The sequence below is a fragment of the Mixophyes fleayi genome, chromosome 6, assembly GCF_038048845.1.
Source record: "Mixophyes fleayi isolate aMixFle1 chromosome 6, aMixFle1.hap1, whole genome shotgun sequence".
Taxonomy (NCBI): Eukaryota; Metazoa; Chordata; class Amphibia; order Anura; family Limnodynastidae; genus Mixophyes; species Mixophyes fleayi.
The window spans coordinates 27112727-27139156 of record NC_134407.1 but is presented as its reverse complement, the minus strand read 5'-3'; the positions used below and the strand labels follow the sequence as shown (position 1 = coordinate 27139156).

General features: G+C 37.0%; 1 protein-coding gene across 1 annotated transcript in view; it reads left to right on the top strand.

Moving 5' to 3' along the window:
• Nucleotides 1–26430, top strand: part of LOC142095297 (alpha-2-macroglobulin-like) — a 115604-nt gene that overhangs the window by 34717 nt on the left and 54457 nt on the right. Inside the window, exons 14-16 of the mRNA XM_075178255.1 lie at nt 4559–4704; nt 11236–11397; nt 13478–13645. Coding sequence (XP_075034356.1) covers nt 4559–4704; nt 11236–11397; nt 13478–13645 — 476 coding nt within the window. The remainder of the gene's footprint in view (nt 1–4558; nt 4705–11235; nt 11398–13477; nt 13646–26430) is intronic.

Below are 26430 nucleotides of genomic sequence, written 5' to 3'. Positions count from 1 at the left end.
ATTGTCCCATAAGGTGTGATGAGCACTTATCCCCAGTGCTAGATTGAGTTTTCATAGGAAAATAATATATGCGATTGGTTTCAGGTCATAACACTCTGTCCATTTTTTGGACTATAGATATTGGTTACTAGATCAGTGCACTGATCAGAATATATGTGTATTTATTTTATTAATCATTTAGTATATATGCTGTTTTATAGTTTAATCATGTAATAAAAGTGTGTTATATTGTACATAGTTTTGTTATGTACGTCTAGTAGGGTTGGGTACAGAATAATGATACTCATTATTCCGACACTACTTACCCCGACGTAGAGAGACCGAAGGGCTTCTTCCCCGAACAGCATGCAGGTTGACTTTTGTGTAATGTGACTGGAAGTGATGGCGCACCCTGAAGAAGGCGGCGCCAGCTGATGATGTCATCGATAACCGCAATGCGATTATCGGTGATCTCTTAGGCGATAGAACCGGACGTCTGAGGATAAATAGGGGATTAGAAGGATACTAGACACGATATGTTTCCTGTATCCTGAACCTTGGATCTCATTCAAGTGTGTTAAACATTATAATATTTAACTATAAACTTTGCTACATTTGATTATAAATGACTATGTTTTGTAACTATTTTTAAGGTGAACTAATTACAAGTGAATATGTAAGTGTGAATGTGTGTACAAGTGTTCGAATGGGTTAACTACTCTCTTCCACGCCGTAGCGTGTTATTCGCATATTTTTAGACAAAGATTGTCTAAAAATATGATTGGTAGATATTAATTTGATTTAATATTAATTTGAATTGACCATATTCAATTATTTGACTTAGACAGTTTCATGGATTCATATTTGGTCAGCAGTGTTGTCAATTCAAGCACTGTAATTTCTCCTGTTCAAGTTTTTTTGTTTTAGAACACACAGGCTGCTGCAGATATTTAGTCACCAGCTTTCCAATTATTTTAGCACTTAGTCTTTCAGCACCAGGGATTTTTCTCCTTTTTCCTTTTTTAGAGAAAGAAAGAGGGCTTACAATCTAATGGGAAGGTGAAAGGCTGAGACAAGAGGGGGTGGCACAGAGTGAGAATGTTGGCAAAGGGATCCTGAGCCTGTAAAGGTGGGGGACAGCACAGTGTATTAGTGGTTAGCACTTGTGGCTCACAGAACTGGGGTCATAAGATTGATTCCTGATCATAGCATTGTCTGTATGGAGTAGAGATGGTCACTGACCCCCGTGTTTTGGTTTTGGATTCGGTTTTGGATCTGGATTACCGTCGTGTTTTGGTTTTGGTTTTGGTTTTGCAAAACCGCCATTGCGTGTTTTGGTTTTGGTTTTGGTTTTGTTTGGTTTTGTTTTGCTATTTTTTGGGAAAATCCATGTTTTTGGGCCTAAATTAACCCAATTTAGTGCTCCAACTGTTTTAGAGACAAGTAATCTAATTGTTGAGGTAATAAATCATCCAAAAAAACAGTTTAATTCTTCGTTGGTAGGCCTATTCTACACACAAAACAGATTGTCTTCCTCTCCATCTATGCATATTGGCAATGCAGCCATCGTCTTTGAATGTATATTACACCCTACACTTATAGTTAAATATGTAAAGAAATGGAAAAAGCCAGTTTGCTTTCTGTCTCTCAAGGCCCCCCTCCACTTGTATAAAATAGCAAAAAATTCAGCCATTATAGACTGTACAATATTAATTGACATGGAGAAAGCCAGTTTGGTTTCTGTCTCTCTAGTCCCCCCTCCACTTGTATAAAATACTAAAAAATTCAGCCATTATAGACTGTACAATATTAATTGACATGGAGAAAGACAGTTTGGGGTCACTCTGTCTCTCTAGGCCCCCCTCCACTTGTATAAAATACCAAAAAATTCAGCCATTATAGACTGTACAATATTAATTGACATGGAGAAAGCCAGTTTGGTTTCTGTCTCTCTAGCCCCCCCTCCACTTGTATAAAATACTAAAAAATTCAGCCATTATAGACTGTACAATATAAATTGAAATGGACAAAGGCAGTTTGGTATCTGTCTGCATCAGATCCTCTCTCCACTAGGAGTAAAATAGAAAACTATTCAGCCGTTATATAATCTAGAATATAAATAGAAATTGAGAAAGGCAATTTGGTATCTGTCTGCATCATAATCATCAACATCATCATTAGCGCCCTCGTCGCCTACACAAATCTCCCCCTCATCCTCTTCTAATTCCAAAGTGGCATCCTCAATTTGGGTATCACCGGCTACACTCGGGCTATTAAGGCACACATCAGCAGAATGCTCACGATTAGACATCCCACTGTTGGATGGACTCTCCACAGGGATTGTTGTCATTTGTGAATCAGAGCAAATATTCTCCTGTAATGCCTCACTGGTATCTTGCAGCTCAGCTTTGACGCGTAACAGTAGTTGTGCACCAATTGTAGGCTGGGTAACTTTTTGGGATCTGCCACTAATAGCCAAAGGTGAAGGCCTCATTCTCTCTTTGCCACTGCGTGTGTAGAATGGCATGCTTGCAATTTTTTTTTTATCGTCACTTAACTTTTGCTCAGTTACACTTCTTTTTCGCTTCAATACAGTAAATTTTTTTTTGGTTTTTGTTTTTTGCACTAATTTGAAAACACTCTGTTGTTTGACATCGCCTTGGCCAGATGACGTACTGGGAACACTAACATCAGGACTGGTGACAGAACCTGGTTGCTCATTTAGATCATATGTGGACTGCTTTGAATCCATTGCGTAGATACTGCTGACAGATATGACTTTTGACAGCCAGAAATATTAATGCACAATTAGAGAGGACACCCCAAAAACACTGAGGAGTGCTAACATTTATTGAGTAGATACTGCTGACAGATATGACTTTTGACAGCCAGAAATATTAATGCACAATTAGAGAGGACACCCCAAAAACACTGAGGAGTGCTTAAAATTATTGAGTAGATACTGCTGACAGATATGACTTTTGACAGCCAGAAATATTAATGCACAATTAGAGAGGACACCCCAAAAACACTGAGGAGTGCTAACATTTATTGAGTAGATACTGCTGACAGATATGACTTTTGACAGCCAGAAATATTAATGCACAATTATGGGGGACAACCCAAAAGCGCTGGGGAGTGCCAAATATGAAGAAAAAATAATAAACCTCTATCCTCCTCTCTGCACTAGCGATTTTGGTTAGAGCAATTGCAAGAACAATATTGTATTCTTTCTCTGTCCCTGCTCTAATTAGCCTATGACTACACCCTGCTCTCTCCCTCTGTCAAATGGCGATGGATTGCTGTGGAGGCGTGTATTTATAAAGTTGAAGTATCGCGAGAACCGAGTCCCGAGATCCGACGACGTCACAATGACGTTCGGCCTCGATTTGGATTCGGAATTGGCGGGAGAGTACCGAGCTGCTCAGCTCGGTACTCGGATACCCAAAGTTCGGGTGGGTTCGGTTCTCGGAGAACCGGACCCGCCCATCTCTAGTATGGAGTGTGTATGTTCTCCCCGTATGTGCGCGGGTTTCCTCCGAGTGTTCTGGTTTCCTCCCACACTCCAAAAACATACTAGTAGTTTAATTGACTGCTATCAAATTGACCCTAGTCTGTGTGCGTGTGTGTGTGTGTATGTTAGGGAATTTAAACTGTAAGCTCTAATGGGGCAGGGACTGATGTGAGTGAGTTCTCTGTACAGCGCTATAGTGGCACTATATAAAATAGTAATGATGATGAACTACTAGGGTTTGAAGAAGAGGTGCTCCAGAGGTAAAATGAGTTTATGTCCGGTAAGACTGCCACCTTAATTGAACGCCAGTCATTAAGGCGTGGTCTCTCATCTCTCATGAATATATGATTACATAGACTACATTAGAATTAGAATATTTATAACTTAGTTCCTCCAAAGGGGTACTATTCTGACTGATTACATCTAAGGGAGCAACATTCTGTCTGATTACATCTAAAGAGGCACAGTAATTCATTGTTACATCTAAGGGGGCTCAATTATTCATTGTTGCATCTAAAGGGGCACCGATACTTATAAATTAAATAAGGGGGCAACAGATTTATTTTATTACCCTGATTCCCATTGACCAGGGATACAAGGAAAGACCCAATGCTAAATAGTGTTAAGCCAATCATTCCTAGAGGATCATGTCAGATGTTGAGTAGTATGTGTCTTTAAAGAAGGAGATGGAGAGGGTTTTGTATGCATGCCTTTATATATTTTTTTTAACACATTGCTAATGGCAGTTTTCCCTAAACTACTTGTGATTTGACACAAAAAATTGTCAGGTTTGGGAATTAGAAAAGGCCACACATCGCCGTCAGCTTGTGATTGCACACTCCGAACAACTGGAGAGTAAATTCGGTGGATGAAAAGCTCCAGCGATATGCAGCGGTTTCAAAACTGCCAAATAAAGCACACTTTTGTTACTTCACTACCAGGAATTGTTTGATTATCACACACTAAAGTGTACTTTTGAAACTTTTAATGAAAAAAAGTTGTCTAATTCACTTAGTCTAAAGTGACATTGTTGTTCTGTTTCCCTGTGTTGTCTGTCTCTCACAGACCTTCATGGTGAAGTCACTTTGAAGCTTTCTATGAGTGCAGGGATATCTTCAAAATTTCATGCACTTGTGTACATTTTACTACCTAATGGAGAGATTTTGGCAGATTCTGCAAAATTCAATGTGCTAAGGTGTTTCAAAAATAAGGTGAGTTGCCTGATAAACTTGTCACCTTTTCATTAAATATGGACCTGAGCCCTGAAAGGGAAATGCTAATTTTAAAACATATTTTTTCAAAGCATCTCTGTTTAAATGAAAGTGATAAATGGATAAGTTAAATGAATTCTATTAATTCTACAATTAAAGCATCTGCTGATTGAAGTGTAGGTGGTTGAATTGTGGGGGTTGCAGTGCAAGCTGTTGTAATGTGGGTGTAGTAATTAAAAAAGGAAAGGCAAGAGGTTATTTAGAATTGATGCACAGCTTACTCCTAATTTGTCAATCTAATAATAATATGGGATTGTCTTGGAATTCTCAAATTAATCTAAAATATAACTTTTATTTATGAACATTAAAAAAGCATCAGAGATTAAAAATCAGCGAAGTATAACAAACAAGTGTATAAGGGATTGAGTGACAGTTGTATACTATTAAAATAACTGGATGCACCTAACCGTCTCTAATAATATTGAGGAAATAACATAAACTCTAATGATAAAGGGGCAAATGGATCAATTACAAGTAATAGAAGTAATTCCCTCTGTATATCATGGGTAGCTACACTCCCTTTAATCCTTCCTCAGCATGAACCCTGTTGATGGTGTTCAATAAATCACCATAATTCATATCTAAGCTTGCATTTACATAATATTTTCACACATTTGTGTCTTTAATGTGTAAGAATATGTTAATTAGAAGAGCCAATATTATACATGTTCTCTGTGTTGTTGCAATTCCTATTAATGGTGTATCTAATTGCCAGACGAATAGTTTCATAAAGTATCGCTACGGTAACTGTTTTCTGTTGTAGCACTGCTAAATAATATTCCAAGTAGCTAAGTTGTTAGAAAAGGTAGATCTAAGTCTGGTATTGCTAATATTGTGAATCAACATGGATTATAGTAAATCATCCTGACTTAAGAAAATAAAAACTAAAATATTGGAATAATCCATTATATATTTTCATATAATAAGGGTGTTCCTACTACTACAATTCGTGCAACCGTTCTCTTCCCTCTTTCCCTCTTTTTCCTCAAACTGTCTAAATGATTTAGTTCATTTTCTATGGTCTGCACAATTATTTATAAACAAATCAATTTCCGAATGTTATAAGAGAAAGGATTAATATCTAAGAATTCTCAAAATTTAAATAATAAGTGACTACCTTTCTACACAATAAATATTTGATAGGGATGGCTACTTTTAATATTAAAAAGGATTTGAGTACAAGACAGGAAAAATGGTGTGAGAATCTGGATCCTGTTTTTAGTGGTTGTCAATCATTATACTGTGGGAACTCACATTGGACTGAAGATCTTTTGGATCTCAAACATCTAGTAATCAGAGAAACTAAAACCTTCTGGAATAAGGTAACATCTGAAAATTACACCTAAAAGTCTGAGACCAAGATTATACCCAGCTTATGAACTGGCTAATGAGGCGTTGAAACCAGAATGGGAACAATTCCTTTTTAAAATGTTCATCTGACCTGATAAAAGTTTTGATTAAACATGATGAAATTAAATTGGAACAACTGACATTTGAAATCTCAAAACTAGGGGATAAACTAAAGGACCATGAAAGTCTAGACAATTTCCCAAAAACCTATGACAAATACAAGAAAGAAATAGAGGACACTGAACAGACAATTAAAGAAAAGAAAAAAAGAAAATTTTTAAGAGACAAAAGCGATTTTGAACAAAACAATTTATTTAGATGGAATCAGGGAGTTAGTAGGCTAACGTCCAAACAACGCAATAACCGAAGTCACACTACCTCAGAAGCAGAAACTTCAGAAGGAGATAGATTTGAAAGCTCCACGAGATTAAGAGATACCTCACTTCCTCAAAGAAATTTTTTTTTAGAAAGAGGCACAAGGGACACAGGATCAGCAATAGATACAAGAAAAGAAGAAGGGGAGGACAGAGGCTCAAGGAAAAGAGAATTAAGAGAATGGGAGGGTATCCCACAGAGAACACTGAATAAACAGAAACATTAGATGAATTGGAAATTTCTCTGAGAATAATTAATCTGTCAAATCAAATATTAACAAAAACACAAATAGATATACTATCCAATGGTGTATCTTTTTCTCCTATGGCTGAGATGGATAGATTTGAGGTAGAAAAAGACCTGCACCTTTTCATTAGAAATCTTTTATTACATAAGTTTTTTTAAAAATAATGATGGGGATAAAACCAGGGATGGTAAAGACTCTTGTGTTAATTTTAACAATGAAGATACTGAAGATACACGACAGGAACCCATCTTAGATACAAAAGAACTTGAAGTATTATCAGCATTGGAGGAACTACAAACAGAAACAACAATAAAAAAAACAACTGTTATTGAATGAAGATGTAGGAAGGAAATTAAAGAAAAAAAATCAACATTCTGCCCGAACATATAGATTTTTCCTGAAGCAATAATATACATGGAATTGGTCTCAAAAGACATGGATGCATTGCTTCAAAAACCGTTTAATAATAGATCTAATATTACAAAGGAAGAGAAGAAAGCATTGAATTAAACCAGAAAATGGGAGACTGTAGTCATCAAATCCTCTGGTAAAGCAGATGACATTGTCATTTGGCCAGTGGAGAAATATAAACTGGAAGTATATAGACAGTTAATTGATATCAATTGCTATCAAAAACTAACTTCCAACCCCTCAAATTCCTTCTTAACAAGCTATCAGAATTTGATCAAGGATGCATTGGATGAAGGAGCAATAGCCAAGAGAGACTATGATTTCTTATGGGTAGAAAACCCAAAAATTTCTACATTCTATATTCTCCCCAAGAATGTAAAGAAACCACGTGGGAGACACATAGTCTCAGGTATAAGAAACTTAATGGAAAAGGTGAGTATTTATGTGGACAGCCATCTTAGGGAATTTGTTTACACATTATCATCCCATATCCAGGATTCCATAAATAATTGGCAAAATACAAATTATTACCTTGAAGAAAAACATGTGGCTATGTACTTGCGACATAGAAGGTCTATATAGCAATATCGAACATCAAATTGGTTTACATGCAGTCCGACATGTTTTGGAAATGAAAATTCACTCAGACCATAATAACGTTATACTAACTCTGTTGGAATTCATCCTGAAGAATTACTTTATTTTTTTCTAGGAAATTCTCCTTAATGGTAAGGGGCACAGCAATGGGGACAACATGTGCCCCCACCTATGCTAACATTTACTTAGGATGGTGTGAGAGGAAATGGTGTTTGTTGAAGAAAATGAGAGATTCACATAACATATAACCATGTGGTTCAGATTTATTGATGACATCTTCCTAATTTGGGAAGGAGAGAAAGGTCTATTTATCGAATTCATGTATCAACTAAATAAGAACAAAATAAATCTGAAACTAACCTATGATATGAGCATGACAAAGATCAATTTCTTGGACTTCACCATATTTATAACAGAAAATGGAGCACTCTTAATAGACATATTTAAAAAAACAACCTCTACCAATAGCATTCTTCATGCAACTAGTTCCCACTTACCTTCCATCATTAGAAGTATCCCGAAAGGAGAGTATCTACGAACAAAATGTAATTATGGACAATAGGATATTTTTGAGAAACGAGCAAAGGAATTAAAGAGGGGATTACACAAAAGAGGATATAGTCATAACATGATTAAGAAATCATATAATGAAACAAAAAATATCAACAGAGATGACTTAATCTTTCCTCAAAGAAGAACAAAATCAACAAAGGAACAAGTTAGATTTATCAGTAGATTCAATAACCAATGGCTGGAGATACACAATATATTACAAAAACAGAGCCATATTTTAAAACTAGAGTCAGACCTACGAGAAGGAATAGAAGAGAAAATCTCCATAAGTTGGAAAAGATCTAAAAATCTAAAGGATCTTCTGGTCCAGAGTCATTTCAAAGAAAAAAAGATTGCTGAATCAACAATTAAAACAATCACAGGATTTTTTTTCCTATGGAAGGTGTAAAGCCTGTAAATTTGTTAAAAAGACAAAAAACTTTGTTGACAGGTATGGCAAAAATCATACTATCAATTCCTTTATAAATTGTGAAACTAAAGGGGTTATTTACTGTCTCACTTGCACTTGTAATCTCAACTATATAGGCATGGCGAGCAGATGTCTTTAAACAGAGATTACTGAAACACATTGCTAATATCAGGAATGCAGAATCAGACTCAAAAAGATTTAAAAAACTAACTACAATAGCAAAACATTTTTTAAGAACACATCAAAGTGATCCTAGTCATTTAACAGCATTCGGTATGGAGCAGGTAAAGCTGGGTATCAGAGGAGATTTAAAGCAGGAATTATTAAATAAGGAAGCGAGAATGATTTTCCTAATGAATACCATACAACCATTAGGTTTAAATGAGAATACGAATTATATAGCATTTCTCTAAATTGATACATTTTGGGAATAATATCAATCAGTAGACTTTTAGAAGATAACACATTGCTGATTTCTGATATTAGATAATAAACTGAATGAAAATATTAAGAATATATCCCTCTCCAAATAGTATTTTATAAAATTTACACAAAAATATATACAATATATATCTCAATAATCACAAGAATATTGAATTTAAAAAAATAATGACATAACTTAAAATCAATAAATAGGGATATAGAAAAACAATCCTGGTGATTTAGGGTTATACTAAAGAAAATGATCACCAATGAAGGATGATAGGTGGTCCATCTGTGATTGGTTAAGTGTAGTGGCCCCCTCTCTATATACATAAACAAATTAACAATATATAGATGAAGCATAAATTGGTAAATGAGTTCATAAGAACAAAGAAATAATACTTACCCTGTTTGGGAGAGAGGAGGGCATGTGTGGACCACCTGTGGGTGGATTGGATATTTGGATTACACATGGATTTAATAGAACTGCATATTTAACATTTTCTATCAAAGAATTAATGATTGATATCAAAATAATATCTTTAGTGTATTTACAGATCATTGGTCAAGACACTGATTAAAATATTATACATTTGATCACTATCAATCACAAATTGAGTCACAATAAACCAGCATTAAAAATACTTTAAATCACGGTTATTATTTTACATTAATCATCATCAACATCATCATCAATATTTATTTATATAGCGCCAGCAAATTCCGTAGCGCTTTACATTAATGGATATAATCTAATTTATAAATGGGATCATTAATCACACTGATACATAAATAAAACATTGGTAATTATTCCTTAATTTATCATTTTTTACACATTAATTTATTTTAGTTCATCACCTTATTTACTCATGGGGCTGGATTTACTAAGCTGCGGGTTTGAAAAAGTGGGGATGTTGCCTATAGCAACCAATCAGATTCTAGCTGTCATTTTGTAGAAGGTACTAAATAAATGAAAACTAGAATCTGATTGGTTGCTATAGGCAACATCCCCACTTTTTCAAACCCGCAGCTTAGTAAATCTAGCCCATAGTCTTGCACCAGCGAAACACACGTCGATTTCACTGAATGCACCTAGTCATGTCCGTTTAAACTAACAGACAAACTAATTCATTCTCCATGTAATTCTTTACTGAATCAGAGAAATCACTAACGCATTTTTAGTAATACCCATTATCCAGTAGTGACTTTTAGAGAATTAGTGCTGACTTCTCCCTTCTCCCTTCTTCCTATTTGTAGCGTGATCAGGGTGATTTACTATACTCAATGTGGATTCACAATATTAGCAATACCAGACTTAGATCTACCTTTTCTAACAACTTAGCTACTTGGAATATTATTTAGCAGTGCTACAACAGAAAACAGTTACAGTAGCGATACTTTATGCAACTATTCCGTCTAGCAATTAGATACACCATTAATAGGCATTGAGACAACACAGAGAACACGTATAATATTGGCTCTTCTGATTAACATATTCTTACACATTAAAGACACAAATGTGTATTCAGGAAACATTTGTGAAAATGTCACACTACTGTAAAATTGCTGAAATGACCTCGTTATGTCCTCTTCTCTTGTTATTTGTACATCTATTTTGTACCTTAAAAAATACAACAATTCTATGTTTAAGCAAATATCAGACTAAACCCTAACCCTTTTTCTAACAGAACTTGATACCAATTGCATCACCATGAGGAGAAATATCGTACTTTCAGTCATAAACAGTGTGCAGCAATTTATGCCCTTATTAACTTACATTTTGTACATTACAGGTCAGTGTTGTTCAAAATGTAATGTACCAGATATTAACAACATATAGGGCTAGATTTACTAAGCTGCGGGTTTGAAAAAGTGGGGATGTTGCCTATAGCAACCAATCAGATTCTAGCTTTCATTTCTTTAGTACCTTCTACAAAATGACAGCTAGAATCTGATTGGTTGCTATAGGCAACATACCCACTTTCTCAAACCCGCAGCTTAGTAAATCTAGCCCATAGAGTAGAATAGCTGGTGATAACAGATGGAGAGTTATTTTCCACCCCCATATACTGTAACTTTTTTCCAGGTATCAGTTGGGTTCTCCCCGGATGAGGTTCTCCCAGGATCAGATGTGTCTCTGCGGGTTCAGGCAGCTCCAGGATCTCTCTGTGGTCTGAGAGTGGTGGATCAGAGTGTGGTATTAATGAAACCAGAGAAAGAGCTGACTGCTGATAAGGTGAGTGATGCAGTAGTGCAATAGACAGTCTGGAACCTATTAAGGACACACTTTACATTCTCTAATTACATGACCAAATTTAAAATGAATACCATACAAGCATATTACAATGAAGACATAATTTAACAGTAAAAGTATGACAGTTGTAACAATTGTATCCGGAGATGAGTAAAATCATTATCATGCTTAATTAACCCAACAGCGTTGGACAGTCAAAATACCTAATTATACAAAATACAAACATACATAAAACAGGACATGTACATAGAGAGTTGGTGAAGGAGGTGCAGACATGAAACAGAGTTTAGAGGGAATCTATCCGATCATGTCCCCGTGCCTCCTCGCTGGCTGGGGACGGACGTCTTCCCCTTGCCAAGCGCCCCGTTTCCGGCACTCTCAAGGTGCATGTGCGACCGTTGCCTCGGCAACGGGACGCACTCCCCGGTTTCCTGTCAGCGGTCAGCGCGTCTGACCGCCGCCCACTGTCCTCCAATGAGCTCCTTCATCCTTCTATTTAAAGCTGGCTCTGACACCATTAGGGTGCCAGAGCAACTAGTTTATCTAGCCTCCAGTGTTCCCTATGTTCTCTAACATTCAGTCTGATTCCCTGAGTACCGACCCGGTTCCCATTGATCTTATATTGGATTTCCCTTTTGACTTGTACCGCACTCTCTGGATTGACCTTTGGCTTGCTGACTACTCTTTGGTTCCTGATTCTGTACATTATTTGCCCGCACAGTTCCTGACCCCAGCCTGTACGACCATGATTCTCATCGCCACCTCACGGATAGCTTCCTGGGAGGGCCGCAACCTGCCTGTCGTTTGCCGCAAAATCCAAACTCCCTTGCGGGGGTCCCTGGTGAAGACCAGCAGCGTGTTAGACTCTGCGCTTCCTAGTGTTGCAGTGCCCATATCCGCAGGTAGCCGTATTCCCATATTGTGACAGAATCCTGCTGAGAGCTTACATTGTAGAGAATACATAGTAACTACATTGGTAAAGCTGCTTTATCTCTGTTCTATTTTAAAGAGTTAGAGAAACATTGATTAAAGAGGATAAAAATATATGAACTGTTCAGAAGCAATAAAAAGAATTTAATTTATAGAGCAGCTGTCCTCTATTCAGTATTATTGTTATCATTTATTTATACAATGCCAATCATATTACACAGCTCTGTACAAAGGATATGTAGTCATCCACATCAGTCCCTTCCCCTTTGGAGCTTACATTCTAAATTCCCTAACACACACACACACATATACATACTAGGACCCAATTTGTCAGAATCCATTAACCTACCAGTACATTTTTGGACAGTGGGAGGAACTGGAGCACCAGGAGGAAACCCAATTAGATGTTTGTAAGAAAAAAAATAACTCTCACAAATAGTGTCATAATCAATTTAGACAGGGGAAGGGGGAGGGGCTGCCATTTTAATACGTGTGAGTAGCAAAATGTCAATTCTAATCTGAAATGAAAAAATTATTATAACACACATTGTTGCAATCATTTAAAAATGTGGGCCAACAAGAAACTACTCCCCAACCTTCTCTACACATACCCTTTGAACTGACTTCTTGACCAACCACCTAAACTATGTATGTCCCGATCAAACTCATAAAAGATATTGTAATTTGTTGTAATCTTGAACTAACTTTACAGTATGTCTGATAAAGACTGTATTTGCAATGTTCGAAAACTAGGCACTTGTAGCACTGATCCAGGGACAACACAGACGTATTGTTATTTTATTTTTTTGTTACTGTATTTTTTTTTACTGCTTAGTCTTTGCCACTGAAGTATTTTATCCCAGTAAAAAAAAGTGGAGAAAGGTTTATTGAATGGAGGGTCATGAGCACGTGAGGTGCAAATTTATTCTCACACCATGCTAAGAGCAGCAATAGTTATACATTTCACAATTACTATTATTGTTTACATATATATGCTACAGAGAGACACATTGTTAATACAATTTATTTATTTCATTTCCAGAAAGATGTCTTTTACTGTTTGAACTTTAATATTCTTTTGTCATTTTTCTTTCTTTTTTTGGCAATTTGTCTAAATTTTTATTGTTTGCATTCTGTTTGAAAGGTTTATGCACTGTTCACCATCCGGGATTCTAAAGGGTATGACCACCGTGTCCTGGAATTAGATTATAGATGTGAGCAACAGCCATCTACTTTTCCTGCACTATCCCCAAGAAGACCATTTGGACACTACAACTTTGGTGATGATAATGATGTGTACAGTTTATTTAAGGTAAATGCATAAATTTACATTGAAAACTATTATGCCAAAGAAAAATGTTGAAGTTCAATATGCATACTCAAAACATGAGTTCCACGACACTGGTTAGGTACATAAATGTCGTCGTTTTGGTAATCGATAAACTGGCTACCACCGCACGAGATAGAGAGTCATAAGTTGGATGCAATTGAAGAGGAATGCTATTTAACAGAATTTGACGTAAATCAGAAGTGATTGAATTGTGCCCATGCTATGCAAATGTTGGCCTGTCCCTCTGGATTCAAAATTTTCAGACTATTGAGGCTCCTCATTTGATCTGCTTGTCTTAAAATATATTCCCAATCCCCAATAATAATCCTCTTGATATCAAGAAGATCATTACCAGGAATGTTGGAAAAATGAGATAAGGAGATGTCTGCTGTCGACCTGTCTATATGGTCTTATTGGTCATATTATTAGACCACAACAACAAGCTGCAATAGACCAAGAAGTGACTCTGATGATCAGCCCATAGGGTTGAATGGCCAGATCTCGTCTGATTTGGCCACCCCCATCCAGTGAGCCAAATTAAACTATAATCCTGTTTTTCAGCCCATGTAAAAGTCTTAGGGCTAGATTTACTAAGCTGCGGGTTTGAAAAAGTGGGGATGTTGCCTATAGCAACCAATCAGATTCTAGCTTTCATTTATTTAGTACCTTCTACAAAATGATAGCTAGAATCTGATTGGTTGCTATAGGCAACATCCCCACTTTTTCAAACCCGCAGCTTAGTAAATCTAGCCCTTAATGTCCTTTCAGTATGCAAAATTTCAATTTGTATTTAAAAAGTAAGCAAAGCCAATATTTGACATTAATATTTTTAAAATGCAATTCCATCAATGTAATATATTGTAATATATTGTCTTTCTTGCCCGTGCAAAATTAAATATGTGGGCATGACAAGTAGGCCACTTAAAAAGCGAATCCTGGAACATGTAGGAAACATTAGAAGAGCCCCCACAGACATAGCAAACTTTAAACAAATAACCACAGTTGCAAGACATTTTCTGAGACATCATCAGAACAATCCCAAAGATCTTACTGCATTTGCAATGGAACAATTTAATTTGGGAATAAGAGGCAGAGACATCCATAATGAACTCCTAAAAAGAGAAACAAAGAAAATATTTTTGATGGGCAGCATTGTCCCATTTGGACTAAATTATTATAGTAATTATACTGCTTTTCTGTAAATTGGACAGACCAATTCAGTTACATAATATTATAAAAAAATATTACATAATAATAATATATATTCAATAAAAACAGAATATATTACTTATTATTTATTCCCTTTACTAGCATTGTCCTTTAATCCAAATGTATATTTTTTATTGGTGCTTTTGATCCCCTTAGAAATACTTTTATTTTAAAAATTATATCACGTCACTACACAATTTATCTTCACAATTTATCATTATTATGCATATATTATGCTCTTATTTAGTTCATCACTAAATTGAGTCACTTTATTTCCCAATAAGGGGAATCATACCAAGTTAATTTCACTAGTTACACAGATACTTTAGCTATAGAAAGTAGAACATAATAAGTTAAAAACTCATCCTCACTTATATCATTCTATCATTCACTACATTACTTTTCTACTTATCTAGTGCATAATTATGCCTTTAACCAGTTCATCATTAATATTTTGTTTTTTCACTCACTTCACATTCTAACTAGGGGATTTATATATTGATTATATACATCACAATGACATATGCTATATATATATATATATATATATATATATATATATATATATATATATATATAAAATCAGTTATCGTAATTTGTTTTAACCGAAATATTTTTCATTCATGATATAAGAACTTACCTACAATCAATACACATTACCACTGACCTTATAACTTATTACTCCAATAAGGGAACTATATATTCAATTATATCCATGGGAAAGCCTATGGATACAGTTCTCTGTCGATATAATAATTAGAGATATCGATTATTACTTACATTATACTTACCTTCATATGTCCTCTAAATACAGAAATAACAAATTGATAAGTCCAACTTAAGATATATTACTGCCATATTTGATAAAGAATAAGTTAGCACTGTTAAAATCCATGGATATGTCTTTCTTCAGCTAATAAACTGATAGGCTAACAGAACCACATGATCAGTGTGGTTACTAACAATGTTGCTAAGAAAAGTGGGAGGATTCATGACACTATGGAATGATCCTGCCAATTGCTATCGTAACTGCCACATATGATAATTCCCCTTAATAATAAGTAATCTTTTTATTCAACAATATAAAAGTCTTAATCAGATGGACAAATCTTACTAACGATTACCTTGAATAGCGTTTAAACTCGTGGAAGTGTCTACTTCTAGCATACAACTCAGATGATAGGTAGACCAAATCACGTGATCTATAAGTTGCTAACAACGTCGCTATGTGACGTCTCAGATTATGGGAGGTTCTCTCCCTTTATAAGACCAATCAACCTGTACTTCGGCTTGCCTTGATAAAGCCTTATAGCGAAACGCTGCGCTCGCTGTCTCTCCATGATTTGGACCTTATTACATTTAAGACCAGCTACTTAGATAATAATTTTTAGGCAGCTATTGAATGATTCCCTGCTAAGAAGCGGCATTTAGATAACATATTATTATCTTTAGACAATTAACAAATGATTCCTTGCTATTAAGTCGCATATCTTAAGGATCCTGTGAAAACTAGGGACTCACTTGAATCACTGTATATCAGTGCAGTGTGTATGATATCTACCTAGCGAGAATCAGTTCTGTGTGAATGGTATCCGTTTAGTGTGAATTAATGAATATATATCCTGTAGTGTATCAATTGTCATAAGAGGAAGAGAAAAGAATATATACAAAAATGAATAGGGGATAATAAAGCCCCATAAACAATGTTTGGGACAAACTAACGAATCCAACAGGATCAGATACCACTCATAGAAGCATTAAGGAAACTTATATGCTTGAAATATCATACTTATATATGTGTATTATCAAAGATAACACATTATTAAAATAATATATTTTGGACAACTCTGCAGTCTTTATTAAATAATAGGGGAACCAACCTATTGGTCTTTATCTATAATCCTGGTCTATTCAACGAATAATATTGATGTTATAATAAGAAAACAGATAGCAGCTTCGCAGCTTGGTAGCCTTTGTCTACCTTCTTAACAGTTACTAATATTATTTTCATGTCATCATTTCTCAGATTTACTTTTTAGCATTTCGCTACAAGTCCTTTATTGGATTTCAATTTTTGGTTACCTATTTTAAAGATTACTAATAAAAATTATAAGTTTTAAAGGTTAAATGACCATTTGAATGCCTCAATTTCTGAACACGCTTTTCTCTCTTCCCCAATGTAGTATTGATTCGAATACAGTGTGTGAGTGCACCCTCCAATATGCCCTATAGTAAAATATTTGCTTCTTATAAATATAAAAGGAGTAATAATGGTTTACTTGGTGTGGTGCAATTCTACTATTTACAATACAGATTTGCCCTTGTGACTTACTTTTAAGAAGTCTAGAGAAAAACCTTAGTGGTCTAGTCACAGATCCTACTTCTTGTAGTAAGACTGTTGATATGGACTCTGGGCCGGAGTGAGCCTGAATTGCCAGCTCACCCTCTGGGTGTGGAGTGGACAAAACTGGGGCAGAAGAGAGATCTCTTTTCAGAGTAGAAAATGCCTCTTCCTGTGCTTCTACCCAATGAAGGTTCCTCACCTGTGAGCAATTCATTCAGAGGTTTTGCTTTTGTAGCAAAATCCTCTTTGAGCTCCCTCATGAGGTTTGCAACCCCAAGGAATTTGCACAAGTCTTGTAGTGTATGTGGTTTAGGCAATTTTACCATTGCTTCAACTCGGGCGGCATTATACCTTTTGTCCCATGAGCAATATTGACTACCAGAAATATGACCTCTGACCTAGCCAGGTTTGCTTTGTGAGGACTCAGTTCGAGCCCTGCTCGTACAATGAGGCCTAACAATTCCTGTAGGAGTGTCAAATGTTTGTCCATATTCTCTGTATGGAGTAGTAGATCATCCACATATTGCAGCAGGTATTCTGGGCATGAAAATACACTCTGCACTTCTGCTAATGCCTGATGGAAATATGCAGGGTTACTGTGAAATCTTTGGGGTAATACGCAAAACATGTATTGCTAATCTTGCACGGTGAGCGCAAATTTGTAACGGCAGCTTTTTGTCAATGGTATAGAAAAGAAACCATTGGTTACATCAATTGTAGAGAACACCTTACTTTTGCCATTTATTCTTGTCAATTTGTCTGGTGTCTCAGCTACCACCTATGCTGACATGGGGGTATATTTATTCAAAACCATGAGATCAATTGTGAGTCTCCAGGTGTAAGTCTCCTTCGTCTTGACAGGCCATAAGGGATTTTTGCACTTGAAATGTCCCTTTATGACCACCCCCCTTGCTTCTAAATCAGTCATAGCTTTAATCACTGGTTGCATAGCTTCAGGGGGGAAATGATATTGACGTTGAGGTGGTGGATGTGGTCCTTGTATGTCCACCTGAACATCAGTCATCTTTCCACAATCATTCTTCCCTTGAGTCCATAGCTCTGGGTATTTGTATACAATAGGTTCAAGGTCTGTGTTATGTGAGACCTCTTGCCATTTGTGTACAATCATGTTGACTGTTCCACCAATTTCATGTATGGGTGTGTAAGTGATGTTTCTTTATCACACAGACCTTTGAGTTTCGTGGGCCCTTCCATAGCAAACAGTTTGCTAGATCTAAGATCCAGATTCTGTGTCATTACATCAGTTCCGATAATGTTATCAGAACCTGAATAATACCACATAGGAATTTTTAAAGTGAAATCATTGGTGATTTCCAAAGCAACTTCCTCAATTCTTTGGGCTCTTGCCCCCTCCTTATTGGTGATCAAATCCAGTCACCACACACTGAGGGCTGTCTGGCAGTAAATCATGTTCTACATTAGTGATTGAAATTTGTGCCCCAGTAACAAACATAATTTTCAGTATTTCATTTTTTTATTCTGGCCATTATGTGGGGTCTCCCTGAGGAATCCAATATGATATTGCATATTGGTGTCAGATCCTTAGGGGTCCCTAACCTTCAATCTAGTTGCACCAGATTCCCAGTAGGGACATCTGCTGTGTGAACTGCTACTTGTGCTTTCTGTACATCACAATTGTTTATCTGTTCTAAAGGGTTCTGTGTCTGTGGAGTCACTGAGTTATGTGACTGTACATGAGACTGTCCTGTTTGGCCAGTATGTGTACTTACAAGTGACACACATTTTTGCATCTGATTCAGCTGCTGCAGATGTGTTTGCTCGTCTAACTCTCTAACGTGAAGCTTTTTTTAAAAAACCATTGTTATTGCCCAAGTGTTCAGAGTCATTTATATACTCTTTGCGAACACCTTGTGGACAGTTATGTCTTACATGGCCAAACTTTAGGCATGCATAACATTGCACATTCACCCATTTCTCCTGTGGTGGAGCTGTAGGGGTAATATGTGTGTGTCTGTGCACATTGCCATATGTTGTGTAACGGTTATCTTGTGATCTGCCATTTACCACAACATATTCCGATCTTCAGTGACTTCCTATTTTTCAGCAAATCTTGTCTGTATTCTTCTATAACTATTGGTGCGTCTGCAAGCGTTGGTTCCTTTACCGCACTTAAGCGAAATGCTGTGTCAACGTATGGACACTTTTCCACAAATATGCATATCATGCCTTGTGGAACTTCTGTACCTTGATCTTTGGTTACTTTTCTATACATGGCTTCAAACCTACAACATAGACACAATGGCTCATCGTGAATGGTTGGTTTAAAGTTAGATAGGATCTCTGGGGTTACTTCCCAATAAATAGTTGCCAATTTCATGAGGATAGAACGTCTCTCTTCCGCATCATGAAACTGACAATTTTTTGGAGCAGCTTTTTCAGTTGCTGCATACCTCTGATTGAGGTGAATGGGTAAACATAATTTAAACAAGTCCATGCGATGTTCTGGGGCGACATTAAATTTGTCACAATGTCCCTCAAAAATATTGCAAGAGGTAAAAGGGTCTATACTGGGATCATATTTTTTGAATTCCCTTACGGATTTTCAACAGAAATTGACTCTTCTCCATACTATAATTTCGATGGGGAACATGCAATCCTGTGCCATTACAGTGACTTTTTTGTGAAATAGGAGCGTTATGTACAGTTTCTCAACCGTGGCCAAGGCCAAAAACTTGATCATCCAAAAATTGTGCACGACCATTAGATCCATTCCCCATGGGTGTTTTGAATAAGTTACTGTGCATGCTACAGGGTAACTAGGATCAGCCACTGAGGCTATTTTATCTCTCTGATCTACCTCAGGAGTAAGTATAGGCATATTATGTCCCATACTCCCAGTTTCACTGCTTCTTTTATCTGTTTTACATACCTGCTTTCTAGGCATGGATATATTATGTGTCGTGGAGAAGGGTGATAACTCATTGATTCTTTTTTGCATATTGGTTATCATCTGTGCTCTATTGATTAAATCACTTTGTAATTCAGCAATTAGAACTTCACTAGATGCCACCTTATCCTTGAATACATAGATCTCTGCATACAGTTCTGCCAATTCTTTATCAATGTCGGTGTAATATTTCTCTCTCTCTAATAATTGAGAATTGAGCATACAAATCTGCCTTCCCCTATCTATATTGGCCATATCTTTGTCTTCCAATTGTGCTTCAAGTTTGGAAACACTTTTAACCTTTTCAATGTAGCACTGACAATGAAAATTTCCATCAGCATCCTTTTTGTTTTTAACTAACATCTCAACGTGTTCAGATGTCAAAATCCTATCATCGTAAGCATGTACCAATTTGGCTAACATTTGGAGACGATTTTTTGTTGAACACAGTTCTCCTGTTAATACACAGCGTATCATGTGTATAAGCCTGTTCTAAAGCTGTTGCCCATAAATTTTCAGTGCCGCATTTTTGTCAAGTCTGTTTTGCAAGCTGTCGGAACAAACCACTATAGGTAAGGCCTCCATCGCTGTTCTCATGTAGGGCTAATTTGTGCCGGGGGTTTAGGAGCGAAGGTTTAGGTAGTCTTGTGATCCCAGTCCTGTGAGGTAGAAGTACTAACCACTTAGCCACCATGTTGCCCTGATTGGAGCGTGCAGTGTAGGTTAGACCCAGTATGTGTGCGCACACTCGTCATGCATGCCCCCCTTCACAACAATACAGTAGAAAAGACCTACAACCATTCCAGGAGATCACATTCATCACACAATTTAATAGTAGTACAAAACCCTAGAAGACATTATCTGGAAACATTTGCATGTTTTGGAATCAGATGATGAAGTTAAAAAGGTCCTCCCTAAGAAACTGAAAATCATATATAAAAAAGCAACTCATCCTGACCAAAAGCTACATACTCATATCTGAAACTAGAACCAACATGAAGATGACACAAACCAATCACTACGGTCAAATCAAACTCTACCGGAAGGGAATTTAATATTAAACAACCTATCAGTTCCAACAGTGTAGGTGTCATCTACATGTTACAATGTACTTGCGACTTATAGTACATTGGCAGAATGCAACAAACTTTGAAAATCAGAATTCGAAACATATCAATAATTTTAGAAAAGACTTGAAAACACTATGGGGTATATTTACTAAACTGCGGGTTTGAAAAAGTGGAGATGTTGCCTATAGCAACCAATCAGATTCTAGTTATAATTTATTTAGTACACTCTACAAAATGACAACTAGAATCTGATTGGTTGCTATAGGCAACATCTCCACTTTTTCAAACCTGCAGTTTAGTAAATATACCCCATAGTGTTTAAAACCACTTTGTAAATAATGAAAGGTGCAATCCAAAAGAACTAATATTTTTATAGGCATCCAGCATGTAAAATAATTCTGGAGTGGTGGCAACTATCTTGAAAATATATTTTTGTATTGAAGCTAAATGAATTTACACAATGAAAACTTTGAGAATCGGGATCCACCTGGTGCAATATACTTTCTCTGTATTGTAATTGTGTTGCTTTTCTTGCACCATTAAATATACCAGCACAGGATTTTTTCACCTTCTCCTTTCGAGAGAATAATAGTTATAATAACAATTTGCCCCATTACAGCCTTCAGCATAGGCAGTGATCTTATAAAAAGACAAGAGAAATGGCAGTGAGATGTTGATGTTGAATTCTGTCTTGATACAGTTGGCCTCAACAGCTCAACCAAAGGCTGGTCTCAATTATTAGATGAATTAAAAAAACTCATGTTAAAACAGACAAAGGTATTTTGGAATAAAACCATGTTTAACAATTACTTGAAACTAGAGACGGGCAGGCTCGGTTTCCTTGAAACCGAACCCACCCGAACTTCGGGGATCCGAGTAACGATGTTGTGCCTATTCGGATTCCAAAACGAGGTAAAACGTCATTGTGACGTCGTCGTATCTTGGATCTCGGATCTCGCGAGTTGTGGAATCAATAAATACCCACCTCCACTGCGATTTAGCGCCATTTGAGAGAACGACAAAGAAGGATTAGGTCACAGTATAGAGCAGGCAAAGTGATAGAATAAAAATAGGAGGTTGGGTATTTTTTGGAATTTGCACTACAAAGTGTTTGGGGTCTCATATACACCCTTATAAAAAAAAAGCTGTAATTTTCTGAGCGCTGAAATCCTAATATAGCACTGTATTTTTCTGAATTTGCACTACAAAATGTAGGGTCTTATTAAAATGGATTCACAGCAGTACACAGATGAGCAGGAGCAGAAAGCACCTGCTGCCACTAGTCCTGATGGTAGTTTTCCCTGTACGTCATCTGGTAAAGCCTATGTAAAAAGTACATAGTCTTTTGAAGTGAGGGAAAAAAATCAAACAAAAAAAACACCTTTTACCATGTTGAAGAGAAAAAGAACTGTAATACAGGAAGTTAACTGCCGATAAAATAAAAATTGCCAACATGCCATTCTACACACGCAGTGGCAAAGAAAGAATGAGACCTTCGCCTTTCTCTGTGAGTGCGAGATCTAAAAATGTTACTGAGGCTTCTTCTTGTAAGGTCACTCGTGACCAAGCAAGACAAAGTAATTCAGAGTCCAAAAGTGGTCCACAACTACTGTTACGTGTGAAAGCCGAGCTGGAATAAAACAGTAAGGCATTAGAGGAAAAAGTATGCTCAGAATCAGAATTGATACCATTCCCTGAGGATCCATCCACGAGTGGTATGTGTAATCGTGACCATTCTGATAGTGTACCCATAAAGAAGGGCCCTTTCAGCATTTCTGCTGATGTGTGCCTGAACAGCCCGAGTGTAGCCGGTGATACACCAATTGAGGATGCCACTTTGGAATTGTAAGAGGATGAGGGGGATATTTGTGCAGCCGTCGAGGGCGCTAATAAGGATGTTGATGAGGATGAGGTTGTTTGTGTAAGTCCTGCACCAGTGGAAGCAGTTCTGGCACGTGATAAGAAGAAGGCCATTGTCATGCCTGGACATAAGACCAAAAAAGTCACTTCTTATGTGTGGAATTATTTCTACCCAAATCCTGACAACAGTTGTCTAGGGGTTATGGGTAATTGACGTCATAATTGATGTCACAACCCTGAAATGTGAGGCAATGTAGTGGTGGTGCCGCGAGCCCTCTCGTATACTGAAAAAATATGTGGTTAGTGTTTATAGCACTTCATTTAGCAGCGCCGTTTATTAGATTTGGGATAAAGACTTTAAATGGGCACACTATCGTTTTCAGTGACTATATATAACATGAGTAAGCGTAGCGTAGCTTTTTCACACTAAAATATGTGGCTAATGTTTGCATAACTTTAATCAGCAGCACCGTTTATCAAGACTCAAAATGGGCACACATTTGTTTCAATAATTATATATAATATGAGTAAGTGTAGCAGAGGTGCAGTTTGCGCTCTCTGACACTGAAATATGTGGCTAGTGTCTGCATAACTTCAATCAGCAGCACTGTCTATTAGACTTTGAGATAAGATCCTAAATGGGCATAATATTGCTCTAAGTGATCATACATGATTGTAATTACATTGGGAGAATAGGAAATAGATCACCAGATCCTTTGTAGTTACCATACCACTAATAGGAGATTTGAAGCTCCAAAATTGAAAATTTAAAAATTATTTTTGTGAGATCTCCATTGGCATTAATAGCAAATTTGTGGTATATGGAATTCATGTCTTGGAGAAGTAGACAGGCAGGATCTTGGTAGATTTTTATTCCGATATATACCAAGGTATTTTTTTTTCCTTGTGATATATATATTCTCTTATTTCTTATCTTTTGCTCAGTAGGGGCGCTATACCCTCTTATGTCTCCTCGAGCATATATGAGAATTAATATATGATATTCCAATCCCACTGATACTAGTGTATATCTTGCTGATTTCTGTTTGAGATATTATAGACCTCTTGAATCAATGGAGGTCAACAAGAATTGATTGTATTTGGCCCATTTATAGATCCCTGTTTTTTGCAGGCCACTCATTCTGTGGTTTTTAATACACTACTTCATTTTCATTTCCCTATTTTACTTTTTTTCTGATTTTATATTTCACTTCTAATTAAATGAGGACATAACCATTATTCATAGTGATATGGTTTTTAATTAAATGCAATTAATAAAGGTATTTACCCGTATTAATAATTTTTATTATAATTGAATGGATAGGAGTGCTCAAATAGTCCATAGCTTTCTTTTTTCTCTTTTCTCATATCATGAATGAAAAGAGCACCCCCTCACCGAAATATCGATTTGGATATGGGAATGAGGTACATCCCAACCTTGTGTGGATAATCTCTCTTTACTTGCAACAGTTGTCTAGCAATTTGTATTGTATGTAAAGCCACAGTCAGTCGAGGGAGGGACCTTAACCATCTTGGAACCTCATCCATGAACGCCATTTGACGCGAGTTCATGGAAAGGTGTTGGGAAAAGCTGAAAGTTATGGTAAAAAATAACAAGAAGCAGTCCATCATCAGATAGGACCCTTCTCTCACCTACATCCCGACGCCTGCAATCTACACCCACAACACCGTCCTCATCAATATGCTCAGTAGCGATCGGAGTTAGCACTGCAACCAACTTGGTAAGGCTCGATGACTCCTGCACTATCCTTGATTCCTCTGAAGAATTCTTGAGCGTTAGTCCCACTGCTGCTGCTGTGGCTGCTGCTGCTCCTCCCATAAGCAGCCCAAGAAGAAGACCAGTAGTACTTAACTAATTAACTGTGAAACAATCTTTTGCTAGAGGAAGCAAGTATGAGAGCAGTCACCCAGTCCCAAAGCGGATCACAGACGCCATGGCGACTATGCTAGTGTTAGATCTGCATCCAACATCCACTATAAACACAGCTGGTTTTTCCCAGTTAATTGTTGTTTTGTGTCCCCATTACAAAATTTCATCGCAACACCATTTTTCAAGAAAAGCTATTCCTCAACTGTACCAGAACGTTTGTAAAAATGTACTAATTGGGCTCAAAAATGCCATTCTACCCACTGTACAATTAACCACAGATATGTGGACAAGTGGAAGTGGCCAAACCAAAGATTATATGACTGTGACAGCCCACTGGGTTGGTCATTCGCCCAGCATGTACACCACTACATAACATTTCTCACAGGCAGGCTACTCTTTGTATCACCGGCTTCACTAACAGGCATACAGCTGATAATTTGTTGCGCAAACTAAGGGATGTCATTGATACATGGCTTATACCACTTGGACTCTCCGCAGGATATGTTATTTCTGATAACGCCAACAGTATTGTGCGAACATTACAGCTGGGTGAATTCCATCACATTTCCTGTTTTACTCACACAATAAACTTGGTGGTGCAGAGCTTCTTGAAAAATAACCGTGAGGTGCAGGTGATGCTTTCGGTGGCCCTGTAAAAAAACATTTCCGACATTCTGCCAGAGCATGTAGGAGATTGCAGCAGCTCCAAGAACAATTTAATTTGCCCTGCCACCAACTTAAGCAAGAGGTGGTGACAAGTTGGATTTCCACCCTGTACATGCTTCAGAGGATGGAGGAACAGCGCAAAGCCATACAAGCGTATTGCACAAGCTATGCCATTGGGAAAGGAGGGGGAATGTATTTCAGTCTTGCACAATGGAGAATTCTTTCTGTGCTGTGCAAGGTGCTGAAACCATTTGAAGTTGTTACATGTGAAGTGAATTCAGACTCTGCTAGCTTGAGCCAAGTCATTCCCTTAATTTGACTTTTGGAAAAGCAGCTTGACAAACTGAAGGAGGAGATGAAAGAAAGCGATTCCGCAAAGTATGTTGGCCTTGTAGATCAAGTACTTAATTTGCTTCGCAATGATGCAAGAGTTATTAAAATCTTGAAGTCGGATCACTATGTTTTGGCGACTGTGCTTGATCCTAGGTTTAAGACCTACATCGATTCTTTGCTTCCAAATGACTGAGATCTGAACAGATGCAAGGAGCTCTTGGTCAGCAAGTTGACCGCTGAACAGGGCCTTGGCTTGACGACGACTCCTCCTTCTGTTTCTCAGGCAGCTGCTGTTTGTAAGAAATTGCACTTTCCAAAGAGAAGCAGGGATGATGCAGGTGGCAGACAGTTTGACATCTGGTTTGGTTTGAAAGATTTTACCAAAAAAAGAGTGACCTTGCCCATAACTCCATTCGATTCGACTATTAATATGCAAAGGATGGTGGAGAATTATTTTCAAGAGTT